The 24,249-nt window shown below is 42.8% G+C and overlaps 1 protein-coding gene across 1 annotated transcript; it reads right to left on the minus strand.

Annotated features, from left to right (window-relative positions):
* Positions 1–4,083: 4,083 nt before the first annotated feature.
* Positions 4,084–6,511, minus strand: LOC112073016 (protein ENTREP2-like). Its single transcript, XM_024140395.2, has 3 exons — positions 5,186–6,511; positions 4,492–4,548; positions 4,084–4,197 (listed from the first exon to the last, which is right to left on the minus strand). The coding sequence occupies exons 1-3, from the start codon at positions 5,414–5,416 to the stop codon at positions 4,084–4,086; spliced, it is 402 nt and encodes a 133-aa protein (XP_023996163.1). The 5' UTR covers positions 5,417–6,511.
* Between the last annotated feature and the right edge of the window lie 17,738 nt (positions 6,512–24,249).

The raw sequence follows: 24,249 nt of genomic DNA on the forward strand, positions 1-24,249 counted from the left end.
CAAAGAGAGAGATCATTAAACACACTCAGCACACTAGCTGTCATTAAACACACACACACGAGCTGTATTTAAACGACAACTGATGCATTAACACCACACTGAGCTGTCTTAAACACACACAACCATCGAGCTGTTCATTAAACACACCGCTATCAACAACCATGAGCTGTCATTAAAACACACACCCGCTGATAAAACCACAATGAGCTGTCATAACAAGCACACACACTGAGCTGTCATTAACACCACACACACTGACTGTCATACAACACTGAACACAACACAACCCTGAGCTGTTCATTAAACACAGCACACACTGAGCGTGTCATTAAATCACGATACATCACTGAGCTGTCTAAAGAACACACAGCACACTGAGCTGTCATTAAACACACACACACTGAGCTGTCTTAAACAAACATTAACACAACACACACACTGGCGTATAACAATGCTGTCATTAACACAATGACTCATTACACACCACTGAGCTGTCATTAAACACACACACCCCTGAGTGTCATTAAACACACACACTGAGCTGATTAAAACACACCCACACTGAGCTGTCATTAAACCACGACCCATCTGAGCTGTCATTAAACACACACACTGAGCTGTCATTAAAACACACACACACTGAGCTGTCATTAAACACACACACACTGACTGTTTCATTAAAAACACACACACACCTTACAACACACACACACACACACACACACAGCACACACACACACACACAACACACACACTGAGCTGTCATTAAACACACATTTACAGCACACACACACACTGAGCTGTCATTAAACACAACACACTGAGCTGTCATTAAACACACACACACACTGAGCTGTCATTAAACGACATCACACTGAGCTGTCATTAAACACACACACACTGAACTGTCATTAAACACTACACACTGAGCTGTCATTAAAACACACACTCACTGAGCTGTCATTAAACACAACACACCTGAGCTGTCATTAACACACACACACTGAAGCTGTCATTAAACCACACACACTGAGCTTTCATTAACACCACACACACTGAGCTGCCATTAATCACACTCACTGAGCTGTCATTAACACACACACTGAGCTGTCATTAAACACAGCACTCACTGAGCGTGTCATTAACCACACACACACTGAGCTGTCATTACCACACCACACTGAGCTGTCATTAACACACTACACACACACACTGAGCTGTCATTAAACACACAGCACTGAGCTGTCATAAAACACCACACACTGAGCTGTCCATTAAACCACACACTGAGCTGTCATTAAACACACACACTGGAGCTGTCAATTAACACACACACACACTGAGCCTGTCATTAAACACACACACTGAGCTGTCATTAACCAACACACACAACACCAACACACAAAAAAACCAAAAACACAACACAACACAACACACACAACCTCACATACACACACCCCCAAACACACACACACTGAGCTGTCATTAAACACACACACTGAGCTGTCATTAACACACACAACACACTGAGCTGTCATTAACATACACACACTGAGCTGTCCATAAAACACACCACACTGAGCTGTCATAAACACGCACACTGAGCTGTCATTAAACACACACTGAGTGTCATTAAACACACACGACTGAGCTGTCATTAAACAACACAACCCACAAACACTGAGCTGTCATTAAACAACACAACTGGGCAGCTGTCCATTACACACACACATACTGAGCTGTCATTCACACACACACACTGAGCTGTCATTAAACGCACACAACTGAGCTGTCATTAAACACACACACACTGAGCCTGGCATTAACCACACACTGAGCTGTCATTAAACACACACACGAGCTGTCCATTAAACACACACACTGAGCTTGGCATTAACACACACACACTCACACACACACACACCAACACCACACAACCACACACACACACACACTGAGCTGTCATTAAACACATACACACATCACCACACACTGAGCTGTATTAAACACACACACTGACTGTCATGCAAACACTGACTCCATAAACACACACACACTGAGCTGTCATGAAACACACACACACTGAGCTTGTCATTAAACACACCACACTGAGCTGTCATTAAACGACACACATCACTGAGCTGTCATTAAACACACACACTGAGCTGTCATTAAAACACACACACTGAGCTGTCATTAAACACACACACCTGGCTTTCATTAAACACACACACACTGAGCTGTCATTACTCACACTCACTGAGCTGTCATTAACACACACTCCCTGAGCTGTCATTAAACACACACTCACTGGCTGTCATTAAACAACACACACACTGAGCTGTCATTAAACCACTCACACTGAGCTGTCATTAAACACACACACACACACACTGAGCTGTCATTAAACACACACACTGAGCTGTCATAAAACACACAACGACCTGGAGCTGTCATTAAACACACACACTGAGCTGTCATTAAACACACACACACTGAGCTGTCATTAAACACCACACACGCACTGAGCTGTCATTAAACACACAACACACTGAGCTGTCATAAAAACACACACACTGAGCTGTCATTAAACACACACACTGAGCTGTCATAAACACACCACACACTGACTGTCATTAAACACACACACACTGAGCTGTCATTAAACTCACACACACTGAGCTGTATAAAACACAACACATCACTGAGCGTCATTAAACACACCACACACTGAGCTGTCATAAAACACACACACACACTGAGCTGTCATTAACACACACACACTGAGCTGTCATAATAACACACCACACTGAACAACACACACACACACGAGAGCTGTCATTAAACACACCACACTGAGCTGTCATTAAACACACACACACTGAGGTCATTAACCAACCACTGAGCTGTCATTAAACACACACACTGAGCTGTCATTACACACACACACTGAGCTGTCATTAAACACACACACACTGAGCTGTCATTAAACACACACACTGGAGTTGTCATTAAACACACACACTGAGCTGTCATGTAAACACACACACACTGAGCTGTCATTAAACACACACACTGAGCTGTCATTAAACAACACACACACTGAGCTGTCATTAAACACACACACACACACACACACAACACACACACACACACACACACACACACACACACACACACACACATTCGACACACACCACATTGAGCTGTCAAAATTAAACAACACACACACACACTGAGCTGTCATTAACACACACCTGAGCTGTCATTAAACACACACACTGGATCGTTTAAACAACACACTGAGCTGGTCATTAAAACACACCACATCTGAGCTGTCATTAATACACCACACACCACACACACACACACAACACCGAGCTGGCATTAAACACACACACACACACTCACTCCTGTCATCAAACAACACATCACTTGAGCTGATGTCTGACAGAGTGGCAGTCTGCGTTTTAGGTAGAGTAACGCAAGGTCTCCTCCTCGTTCATAGAGCAGGAGTGTGTTGGGGCGCAACACCACACAACCCATTCTCCGCCTGCAAAAAACACACACTGAGAATTAACAACACACATCAACCCACACATACTCTCCACAGGGCTGTGTGCACTCCTCTGATTCAGAGGGTTAAATGCGACCCCCACCCCACCCACCCACACATACTCACGCACAGGGCTTGTGTGCACCTCTCTGATTCAGAGGGGTTAAATGCGACCCACCCCACCCACCCACATACTCTCCACAGGGCTGTGTGCACCTCTCTGATTCAGAGGGGTTAAATGCGACCCCCCACCCCACCCCCCACACATACTCTCCACAGGGCTGTGTGCACCTCTCTGATTCAGAGGGGTTAATGCGACCCCCCCCCCACCCACCCACACATACTCTCCACAGGGCTTGTGTGCACCTCTCTGATTCAGAGGGGTTAAATGCGACCCCCCCACCCCCCACCCACAACATACCCTCCACAGGGCTGTGTGCACTCTCTGATTCAGAAGGGTTAAATGCGGAAAGACACATTTGTGGGTTGAATGCATTCAGTTGTACAACCCATTTCCCCTTTCCCTACTACTGGCAGGGTGAGGAGTGAACTTGACCATCTGTGCGTTCTGACAGGAGAGCAATGGATCCAGCCAGACTAAGGATGACACACACAGCAGACAGCAGCATGAAGAGGGACACCTGGAGAGGGAGACATGGGGACGGGCACATGCAAGAGGGAGACACGTAGGGGGTCAGAGAACTACACACGGGATGAGTCACCTTGGCTGTGACCTAAATATGTTCTAGCGCCTATAGCTGTAGCTCGGTGGCTCGGTATGGCATGACCTGTGTTCCAATCAGTAGCAGGTTGGTCAGTTACATATACACGCACAAACCATACACACACACCACCCACAAACACCACCACAAACACACGCACAAACACACACCATAGACATAAAACTAGACACTAGACACTTGTGTACTACTCACCACCAGAGTGAGGGGTCTTCTCCATGAGATAAGTCCAACTAACCCTGATGCCACAACCTAAGCACAACACACACATTACAGTAAGGAAAATACATTCATCAARTATCATATCTAGAACACAATCAACCACAGCCAGGAAATATGGGGATGATTTCAATATTCTGAAGAGGTTTCTTCTCCATGTATCCTTTCCTCCATCTGCACTCCATCTGACAGAGACATTCTCCATATTGCTTTCACCTATAAAACAGCCTTCTTTCTTTTCAGGGGTGAGTTTCACATACAGATGTAGGATCTTCATTTGAGCCAGTTTGGTGCAGTTTGGACAATAATCCTGCCGCAAAAGGAAATGTGAATTATTATGTGAATTATAATTTGCGGATATTTTTGTAGGGGTTGATARATTTTCAGTTAGGGCAAATCAAGCCAGWAATTTCAAAGTGMAAAAACTCAAATACACTACAAGTTTGCATTTCATGCTTTGCATGAAATAGTGATCAAATGAAGTTCCCACATCTGTAAAATATAAATCAWTTTTTTTGCATTAAGATRATGTTCCTCCATTGCATAATGGACTTATGATTATCCTGCTAAACATGATATTTAGGTTTCCAGGATAGTCCCTCCTCATCAGTGCAGATGAAGGAAAGGTAGTGATTCAGCCCATTTAGAGATGCTCCCACAGGATACTCACAAAGAAGCCGGCCCAGAAGGGGCAGGACTGTCGGACGCGGGCTGAGGATGTGAAGGCCATGCTGGTGAAGGAGAAGGCCAGGACCATGGCCCCCAGGCCCAAGTGGCACAGCCCCAGGTACAGCAGCAGTTTGGCCCCACCCTGACGGCCAGACATGCCCCGGCAGCTATCTGACCAGCCCCTAGACCCAGAGGCTGACACTACACTGCTGGAGTCTGACGGGGATGGCATGGCTGGTGTGTGTGGAGAGTGGTGAGTCTGTGTATGTGTGCGTGTGTGTAGGCCTATATGCGGTGTGTGTGTGTGTGTGTGTGAAAGAAAGATGGAGAGTTTGTTGCTTTGAAAAAAATCACCCCCTTTTCACTTAGGCCCGGCGTAGTCAATTGGCAGATGACAAAGCGCGTTGTGCAATCGCCAAGGTTCGATCCTGACGCGCCACAGTGTAGTTTCCAAAAACTCTCAACTCAGAAGACTGGGCTATTTAGCATATGAAAACAGCAATAGCTGCTTAGCAGAGTGTATATGTCCTATTACATCTGCACCCCAGACAAACTTCAACATGTTCACAGTGAGGGAAAATAAGAAAAATACCTAGGGCTAATCCTTGAGAACCTGAATGCATTTACGACACACAGCTCCGTTCCTCTGTTCCTCTCTCTCAATATCTCTAAGGCCCATAGCATTGCGGTGGGCGGAGCCCCGAGGCCGCAGTCCTGTAGCAGCACCGTTATAAGCACACATATCCCGTTGTTTCTACGGTAATGAGAAACCACATGTATTGTGTAGGGCGGTGAGTGGGTCTGGATCTTGTCAAGGTGACGAGGAACAAGCATCGAAACAAGGCCCGAGTTGTCCTGTCCTCACGAAGGTCCGACTCACGGACCTATCGAAGGATGAGAGAGATAGCTCTTGGTCAGATCTTAATCGGTCCGGTCTGCAAACCGTTCAGGTTAAGAAATTACTAAATCCGTCGAAAGTAAACGTAAATAATAATAGAAAGTTCATCCCTTGAGCCTTCGGCACGTTTTGCTGTTTTCTTGCTATTCCTCCTCTTTCCATCTTTTGCCTCCGTGGGAGTTTGCGGTGACCACACAAACTCACCCCCCTCTGTCCTCTTCTCTCTTCTGCAGCAGTCACGCGGGCTCCCGTTCTGCTCGTGTATACCGGACATCTACCTCACTGCGCCGAATTATACGTCACACACACACCTCAAGCATCGGTCCAGTTTCCACACACATCCGTTTCCCAAGTCAAAAAGCCTTGCTGATGATCATTCTTCTCTTTCCCGTTCACCATCACCCCACCCCTCCATTCTCTCTCCTTCACCTAGAGCAAAAGAAAGGAATGCCTAGTGTTTGTAAACCGACAGGTCGTCATGTGACGAAGGCACGCAGAGCGCGGTGGAGGATGCGGCAAAGCCCGGTGTCCTGGTGCTGATGCTGCGAGAGAGGGGACCCACCTTCAAGGCTTACTGCAGCCAGCCAATCAGATAGGATTTCACTGCACTGTGCGGCCTCCAGGAAGTTTGTAGTCCCAGGACTATAGGCAGTTGTAGTTCACTATTATACACGTCTCACACTATAGGACTGACTGTATGTTACATTATGTTTCACTTTGGTTCTATCCTCATCTCTTATATAGGCCTATACATACAGGGGGAAGGATGGCGAGGGGCTCAACAGAACATTTATGTAAGCCATTAAAGGACACATTTTGCCCAGCTGTATTGTCATAGGTAAAAATGCAGCAATGCTCTTTGGGGGGGGGGGCTGTTAGACTTATTCATGAAACTGTGAAGGTTTGGAGAGTGGGGGACAATGCACTGATTCCTGTAAGCTGAGTACACTATTTAGTGGGACAGGCAAGAGTGATGCACAAAATGCAATTCACTCGAGAAAATTAAAGTATAGACCTACAAAATAGAAGGGTTCTTTTTGACAGTCTTTTATTGAATAGGCTAAGCAGCGCGTTGTCAAATGGTATACATTGGTCATAAGATAATTGATCAGACATGGAATGGTCGAAGGGTGAAAATGTGTGTGAAGGAAAAGAGGAAAGGTGAGATATCAGAGTAAAAACACACAGGGTGATCATCATCTCAATAGTCTGGAGTAGCTTCTTCCCGCAGAAGACACTAAGAGAATTGAAATGAACCCATAGACAGAGAAGCTTGCTGGCACAGTAATGATTATGTGTGTCTGGCATGGGAAGCGACATCATTTCTTCCTTCAGAGTAATCACTGATCTGACCGTTTGGATTGGTAGAGTATCGGAGTGGGAAGTCTTGTCCAATCACAGTACAGTATATGATATATGGAGAGATATATTTGCAAATCTATCCAGTAGTACATCAGTGATTACCTCCAGGGTGCATTGGACCAGGGCCCTGGTCTGTCTGAAAGAGGAAGGAAGGGTGGTTCTTTTCCCAAAGCTGTTGAACAGGTGCATCAGATAAAAGGTCAGTTTGTCTATCAGATCAGAAAGGGTCAGTAAGTCTATCAGCAAAAAAGAGAACATCTCATCCCTCTATGTCCAACTCTCATCAGCATCATTCCATCCCTGTCTCTATGACACTTGCTTTACTCATCTGTTTTTGTTCCTTGCTCATCTATCCATCTCATTGGCTCATCACTCCACTCCTCTCAATTGCACTCTCCTGTCTCCCTCTTCCACATCCTCAGTCCATCATGTACCACACTTTATGTAGTAGAAGATAGTTTACAACAGGCACAACCCAGATCACTCTCATTTCTTACCTAGGTGGAAAACACAGGCAAAATTACAATTCAGGTGAACTATCCCTTTAAGAGCATAATGTACCATCACCAATAGTTACAGCATATAGATCTAAACTCCCGTCACTCTCTAGAATGCCCCCTGTGCTCCTCCTAACAGCTAGAGCTGCTATAAACTAGAAATAAAACAAATGGAAAGGAATGTCTGCGTGTTGTCCTAATTCTAATTCTTTGGCTATGACACTGAAAAGTGATTTATGGCAGCGGTTAAATCCAGGTCCTCTAGGGCTGCATTATGGTAGTAGTTACCTTTAATGTTACAGTAATATCTGCTGGTTTTTGACCTTGTCTCTCCATCAGGAACTATTTAGATATGAGAAACCTAGTGATTACACTCTCAAGACAATCTAACTGTTTCATCAACTGTTCAATCAAAAAGCAAGAATGTGATTGGCAGTTTCACTGAAAAGGTCACTTGTTAATGTTCCTGGTTAATCAAGGAAAAAGATCCCTTGAAATAGAGAGATAGGATGAAACACAGCAGACTCTTGTTCATAAGGAGCTGTGCACCACTTCTCTACGTGTGAAGTCCAGAGCCATGGGATTACAGAGTTCAGCAAACTCAGTTTGGGATTTAGAATTTGACGACCACCATGTTGGTTCCAAAAAATCTATTCAACAGATCATTGTAGAAGGAATCCATTTTGGAATGTTTGTATGAACATGTGGAGCAACATGGAAGATATTTTCCTTAATTCTGTATGGCTCTGGTGGAGTGTAACAATACCTGGCTGTCAATCAGTCAGTCACCATGCACACAAAGCCATTGCAGGAGATTGAAGACAGTTGATACAAAACATTTTTGGGTGAATCAAGGTTTCATCCTATTCTTTAAACAAACCACTGGATATTCCTTGTAAAATGCCCTTGGACCACCTCAACATAGTTACATGGTCATTAAAAGTGCAATCCATAAATTCGCTTTCTGGTAAAAAAAAAGTGTAGTCAGCACTTTTTAAAGGGAGGGGGTAGTAAATGAAAACATTTATATTTTTTCTCAAGTCAATAGTGTTTGAAATTGATCTTGTTGCCACAGGGGACAGAGAACTTGTGGATTGCGCCTTTGAACCCTTTCCTTTGCAATAATATTGTTCCTATGTGATAGTTCCCTCAGGTAACGAAGAGTCAGCCAGGACAGGCCAGCTCTGCCTCTACAGTAGGAGACATTTGGAGGATTTCTTCTCAGCGTTGGTGATTTTGACCTCGCGACCTGTGGGGCCCGGCTTCTTGCTGGACTTCAGTAGAATATCTCGAGCCAAAGCCATAAAAGACTACAGAGAGGCAGAAAGAGGTAGAGGAGAGAGAGGCAGAGAAAGGGTAACAGTAGGCAGAGGGGTATGGGGATTATTAGGGTATGTGGCACATTGTAACCTGTATGAAAGGACAACATATCACCATATTCCCCATGTGAAATGCATATAAAAGGACCAGATAAAGACAGACTCTGTGATTGAATAAAGGACATAAATATAACATCTAAAATAACATATTTATCTCACCTCATCAACATTGATGCTGGCCTTTGCACTGGTCTCAAAGAATCTGATCCATTGATCCTTTGCCAGCTGTCAACAACAGAACGCAAGTGTGATTACAGCAGGATATGATGTCACTTCCCTCTCCTAATCAGCAGAGTTTATGCCACGTTCAAAACAACTGGGAACTCAGAAAAATACGAGGTCAATCATGACGTCAGTGATCTTCGGTTGAAAAGTCGGAGCTCTTATCCCTCAATGATCCACACATCCATTCATCCATCACTAACATCTGCACATCAGTGTCAATATCATTGAAAGAAAACACTTCATAATCAAAACAATGATCATAAAATTGTAGAGGCTCACCTTTTCCCCGTTTCCTTGGATACCTTCCTCTTGGCCTCAATGTCACATTGTTTAGCTAGCAACATCCGGCTGACCCGCTGATGCATTCTGGGGGATAAAAGATAGGGAGTTGGCATCCATCCATCCATTTTATATTCAATGACGTATCCCTCAACTTCTGCCCTTAGTTCTGCCTCCCCAAGACCCTCTAGGAGAGGCCTTTAATTCAGCTCTAAATTGGAGCCACGTCTAACTCTTGGTTCAGATGGGAAATCATGAACTAATTGAAAATGTTCACTTTGAACTGTTATCTTTGTTAACTATGCAACAAATTAAACAAATGTAAACATGTTTTTTGGGAGTGCAGTTGTATGCCCCGTTATTCACTAAAGGCGCCCCCTTAGAAAACAGACTAACATCTAGTCTCAATGTAACCCTTGTTATTGTGGTTTATAGATGTTGGCTCATGTCTCATTTTATTGTTTCAAATCCTTCCTAGAGGTCTGAGAAAATGCTGCCCTCAGTTTCTTTCTGGACTGTGTCATGTCTTGTCCCTTCCCTCTTTCACAACAGTCTGTCTTGTGTTTCCCTGTCACCAGTCAGTCTGTCGTGTTTCCCTGTCAACAGTCAGTCTGTCGTATTTCCCTGTCAACAGTCAGTCTGTCGTATTTCCCTGTCAACAGTCAGTCTTTGTGTTTTTTCCTGTCAACAGTCAGTCTTTGTGTTACCCTGTCAACAGTCAGTCTTTGTGTCACCCTGTCAACAGTCAGGCTTTGTGTCACCCTGTCAACAGTCAGGCTTTGTGTTTCCCTGTCAACAGTCAGTCTTTGTGACCCTGTCAACAGTCCGTCTTTGTTTTTTTACCTGTCAACAGTCCGTCTTTGTGTTTACCTGTCAACAGTCCGTCTTTGTGTTTGCCACTGTCCAACAGCTTCTTTGTTGCCTCGTACAGCCGTCTTTGTGTCTCTTTAACCTGTCAAGTGTCTTTGATGTTGACCTGTTCACAGTCGTCTTGTGTTCGACTTGCAAAGTCAGTCTTTGTTGACACTGTCAAACACCGTTGTCTTTTTTTACCCTGTCACAGTCCTCTTTGTGTTTACGCTGCTCAAAGTCCGTCTTTGTGACCCTGTTCAACAGTCCGTCTTTGTTTTTACTGTTCAACAGCGTCTTTAATGGTTTTAATTCAACAGTCCGTCTTTAGACCTGTCAACAGTCCGTCTTTGTGTTTACCTGTCAACAGTCCGTCTTTGTGATTTACTGTCAAGTCCTGTCTTTGTGTACTGTCAACCAGCTCAGTCTTTGTGACCCTCGTTCAAACGTCCGTCTGTTTTTACTGTCAACAGTCGTTCTTTGTGACCTCGTCAACAGGTCCGCTTCTTTCGCTTTTCACTGTCAACAAGTCCGTCTTGTGTTGACCTGTCAACAGTCTTTTGTGTTGCACCTGTCTAGACCAAGTCTTTGTGACCGCTGTCAACAGGTCTTCATGTTTTTTACCTGTCACAGTCGCGAGTTTGTTATATATCTTACCTGTCAACAGTCTAGTCTTTGTGACCGTCAACAGTCCGTCTTTGTTTTTACCTGTTTCACACAGTCCGTCTTTTGTGTTAACCTGTCAACAGCGTCTGTTACCCGGTCACCAGCTCTTTGTGTTTACCTTCAACAGTCCGTCTTTTTCCCGGTCAGTGTCTTGTCAACCTGTAACAGTCGCTTTGTTTCCCTGTTCAACATGTGCTTTGTGTTTTACTGTCACAGTCCGTCTTTTGTGTTGTCGGCAGACTTTTGTTAGCTTCACAGTCGCTGATCTTGTACAGTCGTGTTGGTGTTTTCCCTGTCAGACAGTCAGCTGTTGTGTTTCCTCTGTCGAACAGTCAGTCGTTGTGTTGACTTTGCAACAGTCAGTTATTTGCGTTTACCTGTCAAACAGTAGGCTTTGTGGATTTTACCTGTCAAGTCAGCTTTGTGTTACCTCTCACGTAGGCTTTTGTGTTATCGACCGATCTTCTGCTCAACAAGTCAATCTGTTTCCCTGTCAACATCAGTCTGTTCCGTGTCAAACAGTAGCTGTTTCGCCTGTCAACAGTCAGTGTTCCGTTACAGTTCGCCTGTCCGTAACAGTCAAGTCTGTTCCTGCACCTGTCCTTGATTGCTTCTTCATCCATTCGCGAAATGTATCGATAGGACTTTCATCTGTGATGTAATACACCACGAGATGATGCCCTTGCCGAAGATACGGGAGACACGAGTAGACAAACAATACAACAATTCTAAATCACTGATGGTTGTAAGAAATATGAATAGCAAATAGTTTCAGCATAATTGTAACAGCGATGAAAGATTACTCTCATATTCAAAAGGTTGAACGAGTGAGAGAATGTCCGGGGCCGTTTGATGACTGGTCTAAGATGCACTTTTGGTTCCTGTGGCTTCGGCATATCTTGAATGTGTTACCGGGTTGTGTAATGGACAGGGTGGTACTTTCTCTTCGATACTAAGAACTAGTGGGAGGGATAGTAGAGTGTGGAGTATGGATGGACGTATTTATCACTGTGGTATAGTACTTGTGAAAAATAGTGTGAAGGATCTTCGAGAGATCTGTAGTGCGTTATGATACATCACAATTGGTAGGTGAAGCTAGTGCTCTGTCATACTAGAGTTAGCTGTAGGGTAATCAAAGAACATGTGTAGTCGTGTCAGCTCTACACTCTTGTAGAACCTTATGTAAGATTATTGGGGAGGATTAAGAGTTAATGGTGGCTGTTGTTAGAATCGTGTATGACATGAAACATTTCGTTGTTGGTTTTCGATGATCGCTTCAGAGGTATGATTTTGGAATTTTGAGATTATTATTTTTATAGATTTTGCTGTTTGCGATCCATCCAAGTGAGTTTTCTACAGTATTATAATTGATATCCTGAGATGATTTAATGATTTCTGTAGAGTTGATGAGATAGGGTTTGCGCAGACGACAATTTAGCAATTTACTAGAGAATCTTTGTTTACGATGATCGATAAAGGGATAGATGACGGGAACCGGCAGACTTTGTATAGTTATTACAAGAGGCTGTGGTCATCCAGATTGTTAGTTAGAAGATAGGAGAGAATATAGCGCTTACTGTCGGAAGTAGTGCGCAGTGGTTGCAGGTGTATGGTGTACTGATGGGAAGAGGAGAATCTGGGACCTTTTACGATTGACAGGGTGAAAGCAGCTATGTGTATGTATTGTGTGTGACTACGGGAACTACGGAATCTGACTGTTTGATCGGGCCAGGTAAATCAATAAGAGAGCTGAGGTGTCTGTAACGAGGGGTGAAAGAGCAACGCTGTGTGTTGACAGGTCTTTAGCGTCCATTAGCTTGGGATGTTGTCTTCCGGTTGACAGGTGAAGTCACGAAGTATCTTTGTGGATTTGTTTGACAGATGTTAATTGCCGAGCAGTATATAGGTGGGCTGTGACGGGGAAGAGAGATTAGGGTGGCTGAGTGTAGCATTGATCAGTGGTGGGATACACAAAGATCGACTTTGTTAGACAGGTAGAATCAAAGAGACTGGTGTGGACAGTAATAATCACAGGAGGACTGTGTGAACAGTAGGAACACAAAGACGGGTGTTGACAGGGAAACACAAAGCGAGACTGTTGACAGGAACCACAAGACGGACTGTGCAGGGGGTAAACAAAGACGGATTTGAGCAGGTAACAAGACGGACACAGTAACACCAAGCGACTGTTGACAGCGTTAAACACAGACGGACTGGTGACAGGTAAACAAGCGCTCAGGGCAAAAGACTGAGCTGTTGAGCAGGTACCAAGCACGGGACTGTATGACAGGTAAAAACAAAGACGGATTTGAAGAGTCAAACAAGTGACTGGACTGTTCGACAAAAATCAAAGATGACTGTTGAGGTCCAAAAGACGGACTGTTGACAGGTAAACACAAAAGACGGACTGTGACAGGTCACAAAATACGGGACTGTTGAATCAAGAGTTTGCAAGTAAAACAAAGAGGATGTTGGAAGGGTCACAAAAAAGACTGTTACTGTTGACAGGTCAACACATTAAGAAGGGACTGGTTGACAGGTAAACACAAGACGGACTGTTGACTAGGTAAAATTCGCTAAAGACGGGACTGTTGACAGGTCATAAAAGACGGCTTGTGTGACAGGTAACACAAGACGACTGTTGACAGGTAAAAACAAACGACGGACTGTTGAAGGTCACAAAGTATTACTGGACTGTTGACAGGAAGTACACAAAGACGGATCTGGTTGAATAGTAAAAAAGAACTGGTAAAGGGTCAAAGACATGACTGTTTGAAGGTCTACAAAGACTGACTGTTGACGAGGTTTAACACATCTAAGACGGACTGTTTTGCGGTAAACCAAGACGGACTGTTGACAGGGTAACAAAACTTGACTGTTGACAGGTCTAACAAAGACTGACGGATGTTGACATGTGGGAACAAGACGGACGTACTGGTAACCAAGACGGACTGTTGGACAGGTAAAAAACAAAGACGGTGTTGACAGGTCAAAAGATGACTGTTGCAACAGCGGGAAACACAAAGCCTGCTCGTTGACAGGGTGCAACATACACTGTGGGTAAGGGCTGACACCAAGACTTGATGTTGCGGGGGTTAAGAAAGACTTTGACTGTTTGAGGGATAGGCATAATAATGACTACAAAGTCTGAGTTTGAAGGGAAATAGAAGAGGCTGATGTTGCAGGGAATACGAAGACTTGACTGATTGACAAGGCGTAGAAACGAAGGAGTGAACTTGGTCGCAAGGAATGCCAGACCTGTTTGTGAAGGGGGGTTAAGGGTTGAATTAACGGCAAGTAAGAACTGAGGGCATGCATTTTCAGTCTAGGAGGATTTGAAAGTAAGATGAGAATTGAGAACATTAGGTAAACACTAATACCACATAAAGGGGTTACATTGAGACTAGATGTTGTCTTTTTTCGTAAGGGGGCCCTTTAGTGTAATAACGGGGCATCAACTGCACTCATCCAGTCTCCGTTTGTCGTGACTCGAAAATCCGGCATGTGTTTACAGTTGTGGGTTTTATTTGGTGGTTGGCTATAGGTTGTTAATCAAGATAACATAAGAGTGTCGTATAAAGTGAAACTATTTTTTTTTTTCAATTAAGTTATTTTGTGGCGATGTTCTATCTGGAAATGAAGTAGACGTGGTTCCTGCGCCATGGGTATGGTTGTTGGAGCTTGGAATGATAACGCTGTCTGATGGGTGCTTGGTGTGGCAGTCAATGACTAAGGCTAGAGAGTTGTGATTGCGGATAGTGACCGGTCATGGAAGGATATAAGGGTTGGGACTTTGGATGGTCGTCGGTGGCGAGGGCCGTGCGGGGTTGCTGGCTCTCTGGTCTACATGGGTCGTTTGGGTATGGTAGCGAGGGTTCTGGACGGCGTGCTGCGGGGAGGGGTGTGAGGGGATGTCATGATTTTGATTGTGCATATTCGAGACAGGGCGGCTGTGTGTTATGTACTGGATGTCAGTGAGGTTGGGCGTGTGTTTTGATCTTGATTGGGTTTTGGATGTTGTGTGTATTTTTTGGTTGGTATTTTGGTAAGTGCTTTGATTTGTCTGTTGGAGTGCTTGTGTATGGGGGCGAGTTTGTTAAGTGCAGTGTATTAGTGGTTTGGGTTGAGTGGATTGCAAGGAATGAGACGGAAGAATGGATAGCTTTTTTAGGTGGGATTCACTATAGAGTGTAAATACAAGAGGTAAAGAGCTTTGTAAAGTGAGGAGGTAAGGCGAAAAAGGTGTGAGGTTGGTTGACATCTGCTTGTTGGAAGGGGTCTTGTTTGGATAAATATATTTGGGGGTGTATAAGGTTATATGAGATGGAGTACGGTTTTCTGTTTGTGTAGATATTGTGTTACTTTTTTGAATCGATTGTGGTGTTGTGGTATGGTATTTGTGGTTTCTCAGATGTTTGAGGTAAGGTAGATTCGTTGTATTTTTTGGGGGATGTGCAGATGTTAGTGTGGAGTGATGTTTAGATTGGTGTGAGTGGATTGTTTTATTTTGAGGGTAGTCTGAGATTGGGGAGGCTTGCCAGTGGGGACTCCGTGATTGTTCACGATCGAGTGGATGAAGATTATGACCAGCTAGCTAGATGTTATTTGAGCACAGGGAACTGTAGTAGTTTCATGTTGATTCGTTGATGAAGGATTATTGGAGCGTTGTAAGTATTTTTGGTATAATTTAATGGTAAAGTGGAAGATGTTAGTTTCGTGGAGTTGGATTTATGTCAGCTTAGTTATTTTTAGTTGTATATGTAGTGTTGTAGATCGGGTGATTGAGAGAAAAGCTATGAAGTAGCGTCATTTATTTTTACTATGCTTGCTAGAAATTTTAGGAAAGAGGGAAAAAAGTGCAATTGTCACTTCTTTGTATTATTTAAGCTGTTCTATAACCTTTCTGTACCGGTTGCGTGAATAATAAAAGAGATATTGTGTATATGGAAACTGGATGTAGGGGATGATGCGTTTTCACAGGCTCTAGCAGATCTTGTCGTAGACTCTTTGTCTGGTTTTTGTCTACCATTGTTTTTGTAGACAATATTTTAGTACTAGTGTAATGACGCTATGTCTTTTGGTCTAGAAACCGATAATATGGATTCAGTTTGTTATGTTTTTTCCCAGAGGAATAATTAGAGGACGTGGAGATTGTCGGGTAGATATTGCATATCGGTTGGTAATAAAATGGTGCACAAAGCATAGGAACCAGGTCTATGGTCATGTAGTGAGTGTTAATGATAGGTTCGGAGGGGTGATATGTGATCTAGATTGAGTATGTAATAATAAATTGTTAATTATGTGGTGTGGTCTGCTTATAATAGAAATTGTGTGAAGTAGTATTAGAGGATTTAGACCCTGGTCGTAGGTTAGCGTATTCATTGAATTATAGTGTAAGTACATTAAAATTTACAAAAAGTATAACAGATGTCTTGCTTCATATTATTGGTATTACTATATTTTGTATTGCTAGTACCAATTTTTATTTCACACTGGGACGAACAACGAATGCTGGCTAATGGGATAGAGAACTGTTGGAAAACTCTCTAACACACTGCTGTTATATAAAGTGGCTCAATAGTAAACAAGAATGTGTCCGCATAACCAGAAGCGTGGTCCTTATTGGAGAGACTTATATGCAGGAATTATATCCTTACCCATTTATACCAGCATGTCAAATGTCAATCGAGGAGGGGAAAAAGCGTCATAAGAACTTTTATAATATATAACACTAAGACAGACGCACAAAGCTTACTCTCCTCTGTAACTTACACCGGAAGTCAAAGACTTTCTATCCTTCCTTGTTTGGGGGGTCGTATTGGCCGTGGTCGAGCCCGTCACTTGGTTCTACTAGTGTCAATCCATTTATCATTTTCCATTTGTTTTTGTCTTGTTTTCTTCCTCATGACTCATCCTCCATCCACCCTGTTTTTTTTCTTTACCCATTACTTGCTACTTTCGTTATTTAACCTCTGTTCATCTATTGTTCTTTTGCGCTCTCTGCGGATAGTGTTGTTTGTTTGTTAAGTTTCGGCGTTTGCTGCTGTGCATGCATGATTGTACTAGGTGCGCGTTCGGCGGAGTATATTTATTGTAATACTCTACATCTGTTGGTAATTCAGAGACATCTGAAGTCCGAGATTAGATTTAGATCGGGGCCTAAATGTGAGGAACACATACAAGGACACTTCGCGGAATTGGGGTAGGTGTTCCAACACGTATATATATATGTGAGGAATTGGAAACCTAACATAACTGAGTTCACATTAAGTCTGACTTTTTCAATAGATGTGAGACGGAAACTAGCGACATTATTCCAACGCTGAACTGAAGATAGGATAGAGACTCAGTTATAGCTCTCAATGTGCAGGAAAACCAAATCGTTAACGTCACTCACTGGTACGAAGCCAAGAAGAGAACAGGTTGCTTCAAGTGCCTTGGTCGAGAAATCGGCTGGATTATACCCTTCATCGCTCGGTAGTACTCACCAGGTGATTGGTGTAAATCATATTCACGATAAATAGGAAAATGTGACAAGCGAATAATATTCTTAAACCAACTCTCGAGAAGGATGTCAAAGTCAACAAGCGCACATTTACCTATCATTTGAGATCAACTTTGTTTGACTTGAAGTCGCTCTTCGAAATCACTTATTTTACGAACCTGTATCTCCACGTGTGGCACAAGCAAGAAATAGAAAATTTTATCAAACAGAGAGTCGTAAATTGACAGTTGGTAGTAACAATAATCAAAAATTGTTATTGTAGTTAAAGAGTTTGGTACAAGTTTAACACGACGGACCATAACTAGCTAAACATCGATAGGTAAGAGATTCTATAGGATATTATACAGAATGTCCGCATATAGGAAAATAATACACTTTACGCTTTTAGAAAAGTGCTGACTAACTACTTTTTTTCTTAATTATGCACGTAGGGACAGAAGAGTGACTGGGAAGTATGAGGGATTTAAGCACTTATTCATTTTATTATGTATGATGTGCAGAGAAACCATGCTTAAAAAAGCTTATCGAAGATCTATGTTGAGTGGGTTCTGATTGGGGATCTTTACAAGCCGGATTGAATTGGACATGGTTGTCGACTGATTAGGATCAGTAAATTAAGGGAAATAGTGATGATGGACCATTAAATTATCTTAAGAAACAGTCAAGAACAACTTTTAGGTATAAGCTGTACCTCTCAAGATCTATATTAACAGTGTGTGAGGCATGCTTTGGTTAAGTCTATAGGTCGATGTGGCACTGATATGAACCAATGTCTGACGCAATGGACTAAAGCTAGACAGGTGCATAGCCGAGACCTGCTATAGTGGTAACTGCATATTACACTACCAAACAAAACATGACTAGGGAACGAAGAGAAGAACGATATGACATAAATTGAAAAGAAATGAGAATAGGATATATCATTGTTCTAGGATTGTGCATAATTCAGCTTAGTGTTTATCCACGTAATAATGCTAACCGGAAATTGGATCTCCTATTGCATTACTTATCAAGTTGATAATCCGTCGTTTGAAAGACCTGTATAAGGCGAAAAGTTTTTTGTGGTGAATCGAACCAATAAGTAGGTGGTACGAGAAGGTCACGATTCAAAAAATCCTAGAATTAAGGCCGCAATACAACTAGACGCGTTATGAGTTTGCGTAGTCGGTATGGTAAACATCATAGCTACTAGATCCACAGGGCTCTGCGTGTGCATACACAGAAGTCACGAGTCGTTATATATAAGAGAAGACAGAGAGACTAGTTACTGTAAATCTTTTGGTAGTGGATTTACTATCGTAAACTATCTTATCATACATACATATTGCTTGTAGTGTTCAGGGATTATGCTACATTTTTGCCTTTGAGTAATGTTGAGTAGTCACGCATCAAAGAGCAGCTCCCATGGCACCTATCTCTTGATACGCAGTTAGCTGGCTCGGTCTCATGGCTTGGGGTGAGCGTTTCTCTATGAACCGAAGCTCTGCTTGTGTTTTTATCCTATCTTTCAATTTTGTAGGGAATTTTAGTCTTTTGTTTAACCTCCGGAATTATATGCCGATTGGGGTTACGAACAAAAGGTTGCCCATATGCTTTTTTGGAGATTGAATGGACAACATTTGCTTTGAATTAAGTAACAGGTAATTGCTGTTTATTTGGGTGAGGGCTTTTGTTTTAGGGTATAGTGAAATCAACTGGTTTCATGCCTTTAGGTGTATGAAACAGTTTGATTATGGAAAGCTCAGAGAAATTGGGTAAGTATTCCTTAGATGCTCGCTTGTGATCATTGGAGGAGCATCAGCGATTTAAATCAGAGATTACATAAATGGCAGAATTTAATTATTGGCTATTTGACGATTCTGAATCCTGGTGAGACAAAGGGGTTAATATACTCAGATATAACACAGCTGGGAGCGAGCTACATTAGAATAGGGAAGGTGAAATTCTAGACCTAGGTGGATATCGCTAAGGGTTTAATAGCTTGACATACAGCGATAGTGGGAGAGACGCCCTTAAATCGAGAGGAAGTAACTTGTTTTATTTGTCAGGATTGTGGTCTGAGAGCCGACTGCAGAAATATTAGGAATTGCGAAAAGAAGCGATAGAGATGAATATATTTCCTTAGAGTGTCTCATTGTTCGCTGAAATGATGTAGAATTGGAAAATTTTGTAAGTACGTACTAGAATAGACCTCAACGAGATTGGTAGAAGACATTGTTCTCCTGGGATCCAGATTGTATGTGTCTCTCAGTTGTGGCTGTAAACGCTTTCTATATAGAGGAGAGCTGATCGGTAGGGGTGTGTATGTTAGAGTCTGAGCAACAGGGGGCATTTTCTCTGTTGATTGAATGTAAGTTGACGGGGGTTGTTAATGGATTCTTATCATTTATTGCTGCTCTGTATAAAAGGGGCTTTTTGTGGAGTTTGCTCCGAAATTACTAGTGTCTATTTTATGACGTGGTGGTATTTTATCGATGATCATTGTATAGACTACCCCGTGGTTCGAACTTGTATCAAGCTTTATTGAGTGTGCATGGTTTGTTCTTGGAATTTAGCTGTCTGATTGTAGAGTAAAGAAATCTAGTTCTCTATGTTGTTAGATCTGGGCTCGTTATAGACTAATGTTGTATGGGTAAGAACTAAGGCTTGATACATGCTAGTTGATCAGCTGGCTAGGAGGTGCAGCAGAGAAGTAGCATATATTTATAAGGTGGTAACTGGACTGGAATCTCTAGAGGGAAGTGTGGTGGTGGGAGAGGGTAGACGCAAGAGATGAGCTCACTGCAATGAATGGAATTATGAAGTAGAGTGATGGTGAGCAGTGGGGGAAAAGAACCCGACAATGAGAGATGGATAAGAAGGTGCTAGAACGAAAAGTGTGCGGTAAAAAGAAGAAGCCATATGGGACGTAGGGATAAATGTGGCACATAAGGATTGTCATGAGAGGAAGTTTGGAGATTACCGAGATGGGCGCATGGGTAATGAGATTGGCCTCTGTTGTACTTCGGAGAGTTTTTATATGGTGCTGATGCAATAGAAAGAAATAGGATGAGATTTGGAAGGCCTGTATGAGTGAGAGAGTATGTCCTTCTTTCTTGATATTGTACTTTAACTATTGCTGATAGGCAGATCTTAACTGGGGCCTGATTTTTATCTTTGATGGCTAGATCGTTCATTGTTATGAACAAGATTTTGTAACTGCTATTAATGTTGGGAAATGTTATCTGCGATGAAGATGCTTTTGTTTCTTTGCGTTTATCAGATTAAAAAGTGGTTTGAAAAAGACAGGAGGGCTGGGTATCTTTCATGTTCCTTGCAGAGACAGGGTAGGCCACATGATGTAGGTCTAATGCAACGGGCCTTAGGATGTAGGTCGACTTCAACTATACTTGTCTCATATAGTGAGTACCTACTTGGATCTATAACTACGAGCGATACGTGTATTGAATGATGATGGGCTCATCGGACTAATTCTCAATGACTATCGATATGATAATGAGTATATGGCTGGTTCATTGTGAGGCTTTTCTAAATAGGATCATGACACTCAAAGCTCTCGTCAGCCACCTCTGTGATTTACATGAATACCTCAGAATCTCACGCTTGGGCATATGGAAGTGCACAAAGTAACTAATCTGTGGTATCGTAGTGGTCAGATTATGTTTACCAGATATGGCACGAACATCCTGAACGAGAGACATTTTAAAGAATTATAGATCGAACATTTTACTTCGTATGAAGCGTGACGAAAGCTTCTTGACGCATGGTCTATAATGATTTGAGGAGTTCATTTTTTAAGTTATGCTACCATGCACAGAACTTATGTATGTTTCAGCATGTACTTTTCTGGAGGTAGTTCCATATGCCACGAGCTGGCTGGATTCAATAAGATCTACTTATAGCCAAGAGTAGATATTTTGGGGATGAGGATGTGGAAGATAGCTGTAGTGGCAGGCTACTAGAGAGCTCACTTTTGTGTTATGGACGTCGATATGTATTTGGCGATGGACTTCTGCAGTTTCTCTTGATTTGCTCTGTTGACTTTCATTTACTATACTCTGCTTATTGTATTACAGTTCTCTATCGTCTGTATTAATCGGCGGAGTTTTTTCTTCACATTTCATGCTTGATAAAACGCTTTTGTTATCCTACCCTATACTTCTATGGAACACAATATTGTTAAAGTCGCATGGTGCTGCTTATTGGATAGACCGGTTGTCTTGCTGTATGATAACTGATCAATGAACACTACAATAAGATTCTAATGTCAATATGGAAGAGACACGCGTAGCGCTGATTTAGTTAGCATTAATATTTACAAACTTTTGTAAGGATAGTAGTGAATAGCTTTAATTTTCTCCAATGGAAGTGAAAGAATTGGCTTTTTGCTGCTAGATTTTTGTAGGCTTATAACCCTGGCTTTAGATTCTTAGTTTAACAGTGTTTCGCATTATTTACCCTGACTGATGAATCACTTTATAATACAAAGTAGTGGAAGGTTCATGTTGGTTCGAAGGCTCTCTAATAACTACCCAATCCTCTAGGGAAGGTTGAATGCAGAAGACCACGAATGAGCTCATAAAGAAAGAAATGGTAGTAATTTCGTAGACTGTGAGCCCACAGTATTATACATGGGGGTTAGCGTGGGAAATGTCGCTCACTTTATTCCTCGCATCGAAACACTTTTGACTATGAACCATTCAGGGTTTGCACATAAGACTTGTTAATCTGCTTGTCATGACTCGAGGCGTCCGTATGACAGGGTTTTATCGACAAAATCCCAAAGGTGAGGCAGGATGCTTGGGACGTGGAGGATCTTTGCAACCCATTATGAGGGCAATAGTCAGACCTGGGCAAAAAGTGTTGTGATTTAATTGTTGTACTAGTAGGAAAATAGTCTACTATTAGTTCGTGGGCCCTCGCCTCCTGTAGTCAGAATGTCACAGGATACTAATACGACATTTCTACAAGTAAGTGGTGAGTGAAACTCTAACCTTATGTTTTCTCACTGTTAAGTATCTGTGATCGGTCCCCAGTCCACAGGTGTGTAGGTTAGATAAAGGCAGAAGTGCTGTGATGGGGAAAAGCATTGTGAATGTGCAGTAAATCAAAGTTGGGAACATAGATTGTACACATTACGCATCTAGTCCCTACATTGTGTGGAATGGACCGTTGTGTAGTAGTGATACTGCTAGGACTGGCCTAGGTGTTTAGTCGGACGGGTAAAAATATGAGAGAAGTATGGATAATCAAAACTATGTTACTGTAGAAGGCAGCACAAGCTGCCAAATGGGGTGGGAGACGGAAAAATGTCTTTAACTTCTTGGGGAGTGATTGGATGGCTGAGGGCTTAGTACAGTACTTTGCAGATAAGTGCTATTTAGGTGGGTACAAGTATAAAGTGCTCCATGGGGCCATTCCCGAGGCAGTAACACTTATCAGCACCCTAGGATCATCAAACACAGGCAGCGCTTTGCCTGACATCACTCATTCACTAAGAGTACCCGCCGCACGGTTAGGCGCGATAAGCTGGCCGTGCCTTTTGTCACATGACGAATTGTCGGTTTACGACAAACATAGGATTTCTTTCTTTTGCTCTAATGGTGGAAGGAGAGAGAAGTGGAGGGGTGGAGGTGTGTGTGAAGGGAAAGAGAGAATGATGCATACAGCAGCCAAAGGGCTTTTTTGTCCTCTTGGGAAACTGGATGTGTGTGAAACTGCTGAACGATTAGCTTGAGGTGTGATGTGATCGGTATAATTCGGTTGCAAGTGAGAGGGTAGGGGTCGGGATAAAATACACGAGCAGAAGGGATGACGGCGTGGACTCGTGCAGGGAAGAGAGAAGAGGCAGAGGGGAGGTGAGTTTTGTGGTGTGGTCTGAGTAGCCGGAAAACAGGCGTCCAAACGGAGGTAAGGGGAGATGGACAGAGGGGTATAGACTAAAATTGAAACATGTGCACATAAACACACGTTTTGGCTTGAAGAGCTCAAGGAGGATGGACTTCTTATCATATTTATTTAGACCCAGTTTTAGCTTTTCGACGGATATTGGGTATATTTCCTTGAAACACTTGAAGTGTTTGCAGAGGAACCGGATTAGAGATCTTGACCAAAGAGCTAACTCTTCACGACTATGGAAATTGATAGGACTTCGGGTAATATCGCGCACCTATTCGATGTAATTCGCTGAGAAGGGCTAACTCGGCGCATTGGGGCTTTGAGAAGTGCTGCTTGGTTCTCGTTTTGCTAACTTGACTAAGGAACATATTTCAGTGCAGCCGTTCACTCACGCCTCCTACACATAATGTTGGTTCTCAAATTAGGACGTAGAAAGAGAAACGAGGATCTATGTTGAATCCAGGAGGTTCTATATAATAAAAGTGGCTGTAAGTTGAGGAAGGGCTA

This window comes from Salvelinus sp. IW2-2015, unplaced genomic scaffold (assembly GCF_002910315.2).
Source record: "Salvelinus sp. IW2-2015 unplaced genomic scaffold, ASM291031v2 Un_scaffold2124, whole genome shotgun sequence".
Lineage (NCBI taxonomy): Eukaryota > Metazoa > Chordata > Actinopteri > Salmoniformes > Salmonidae > Salvelinus > Salvelinus sp. IW2-2015.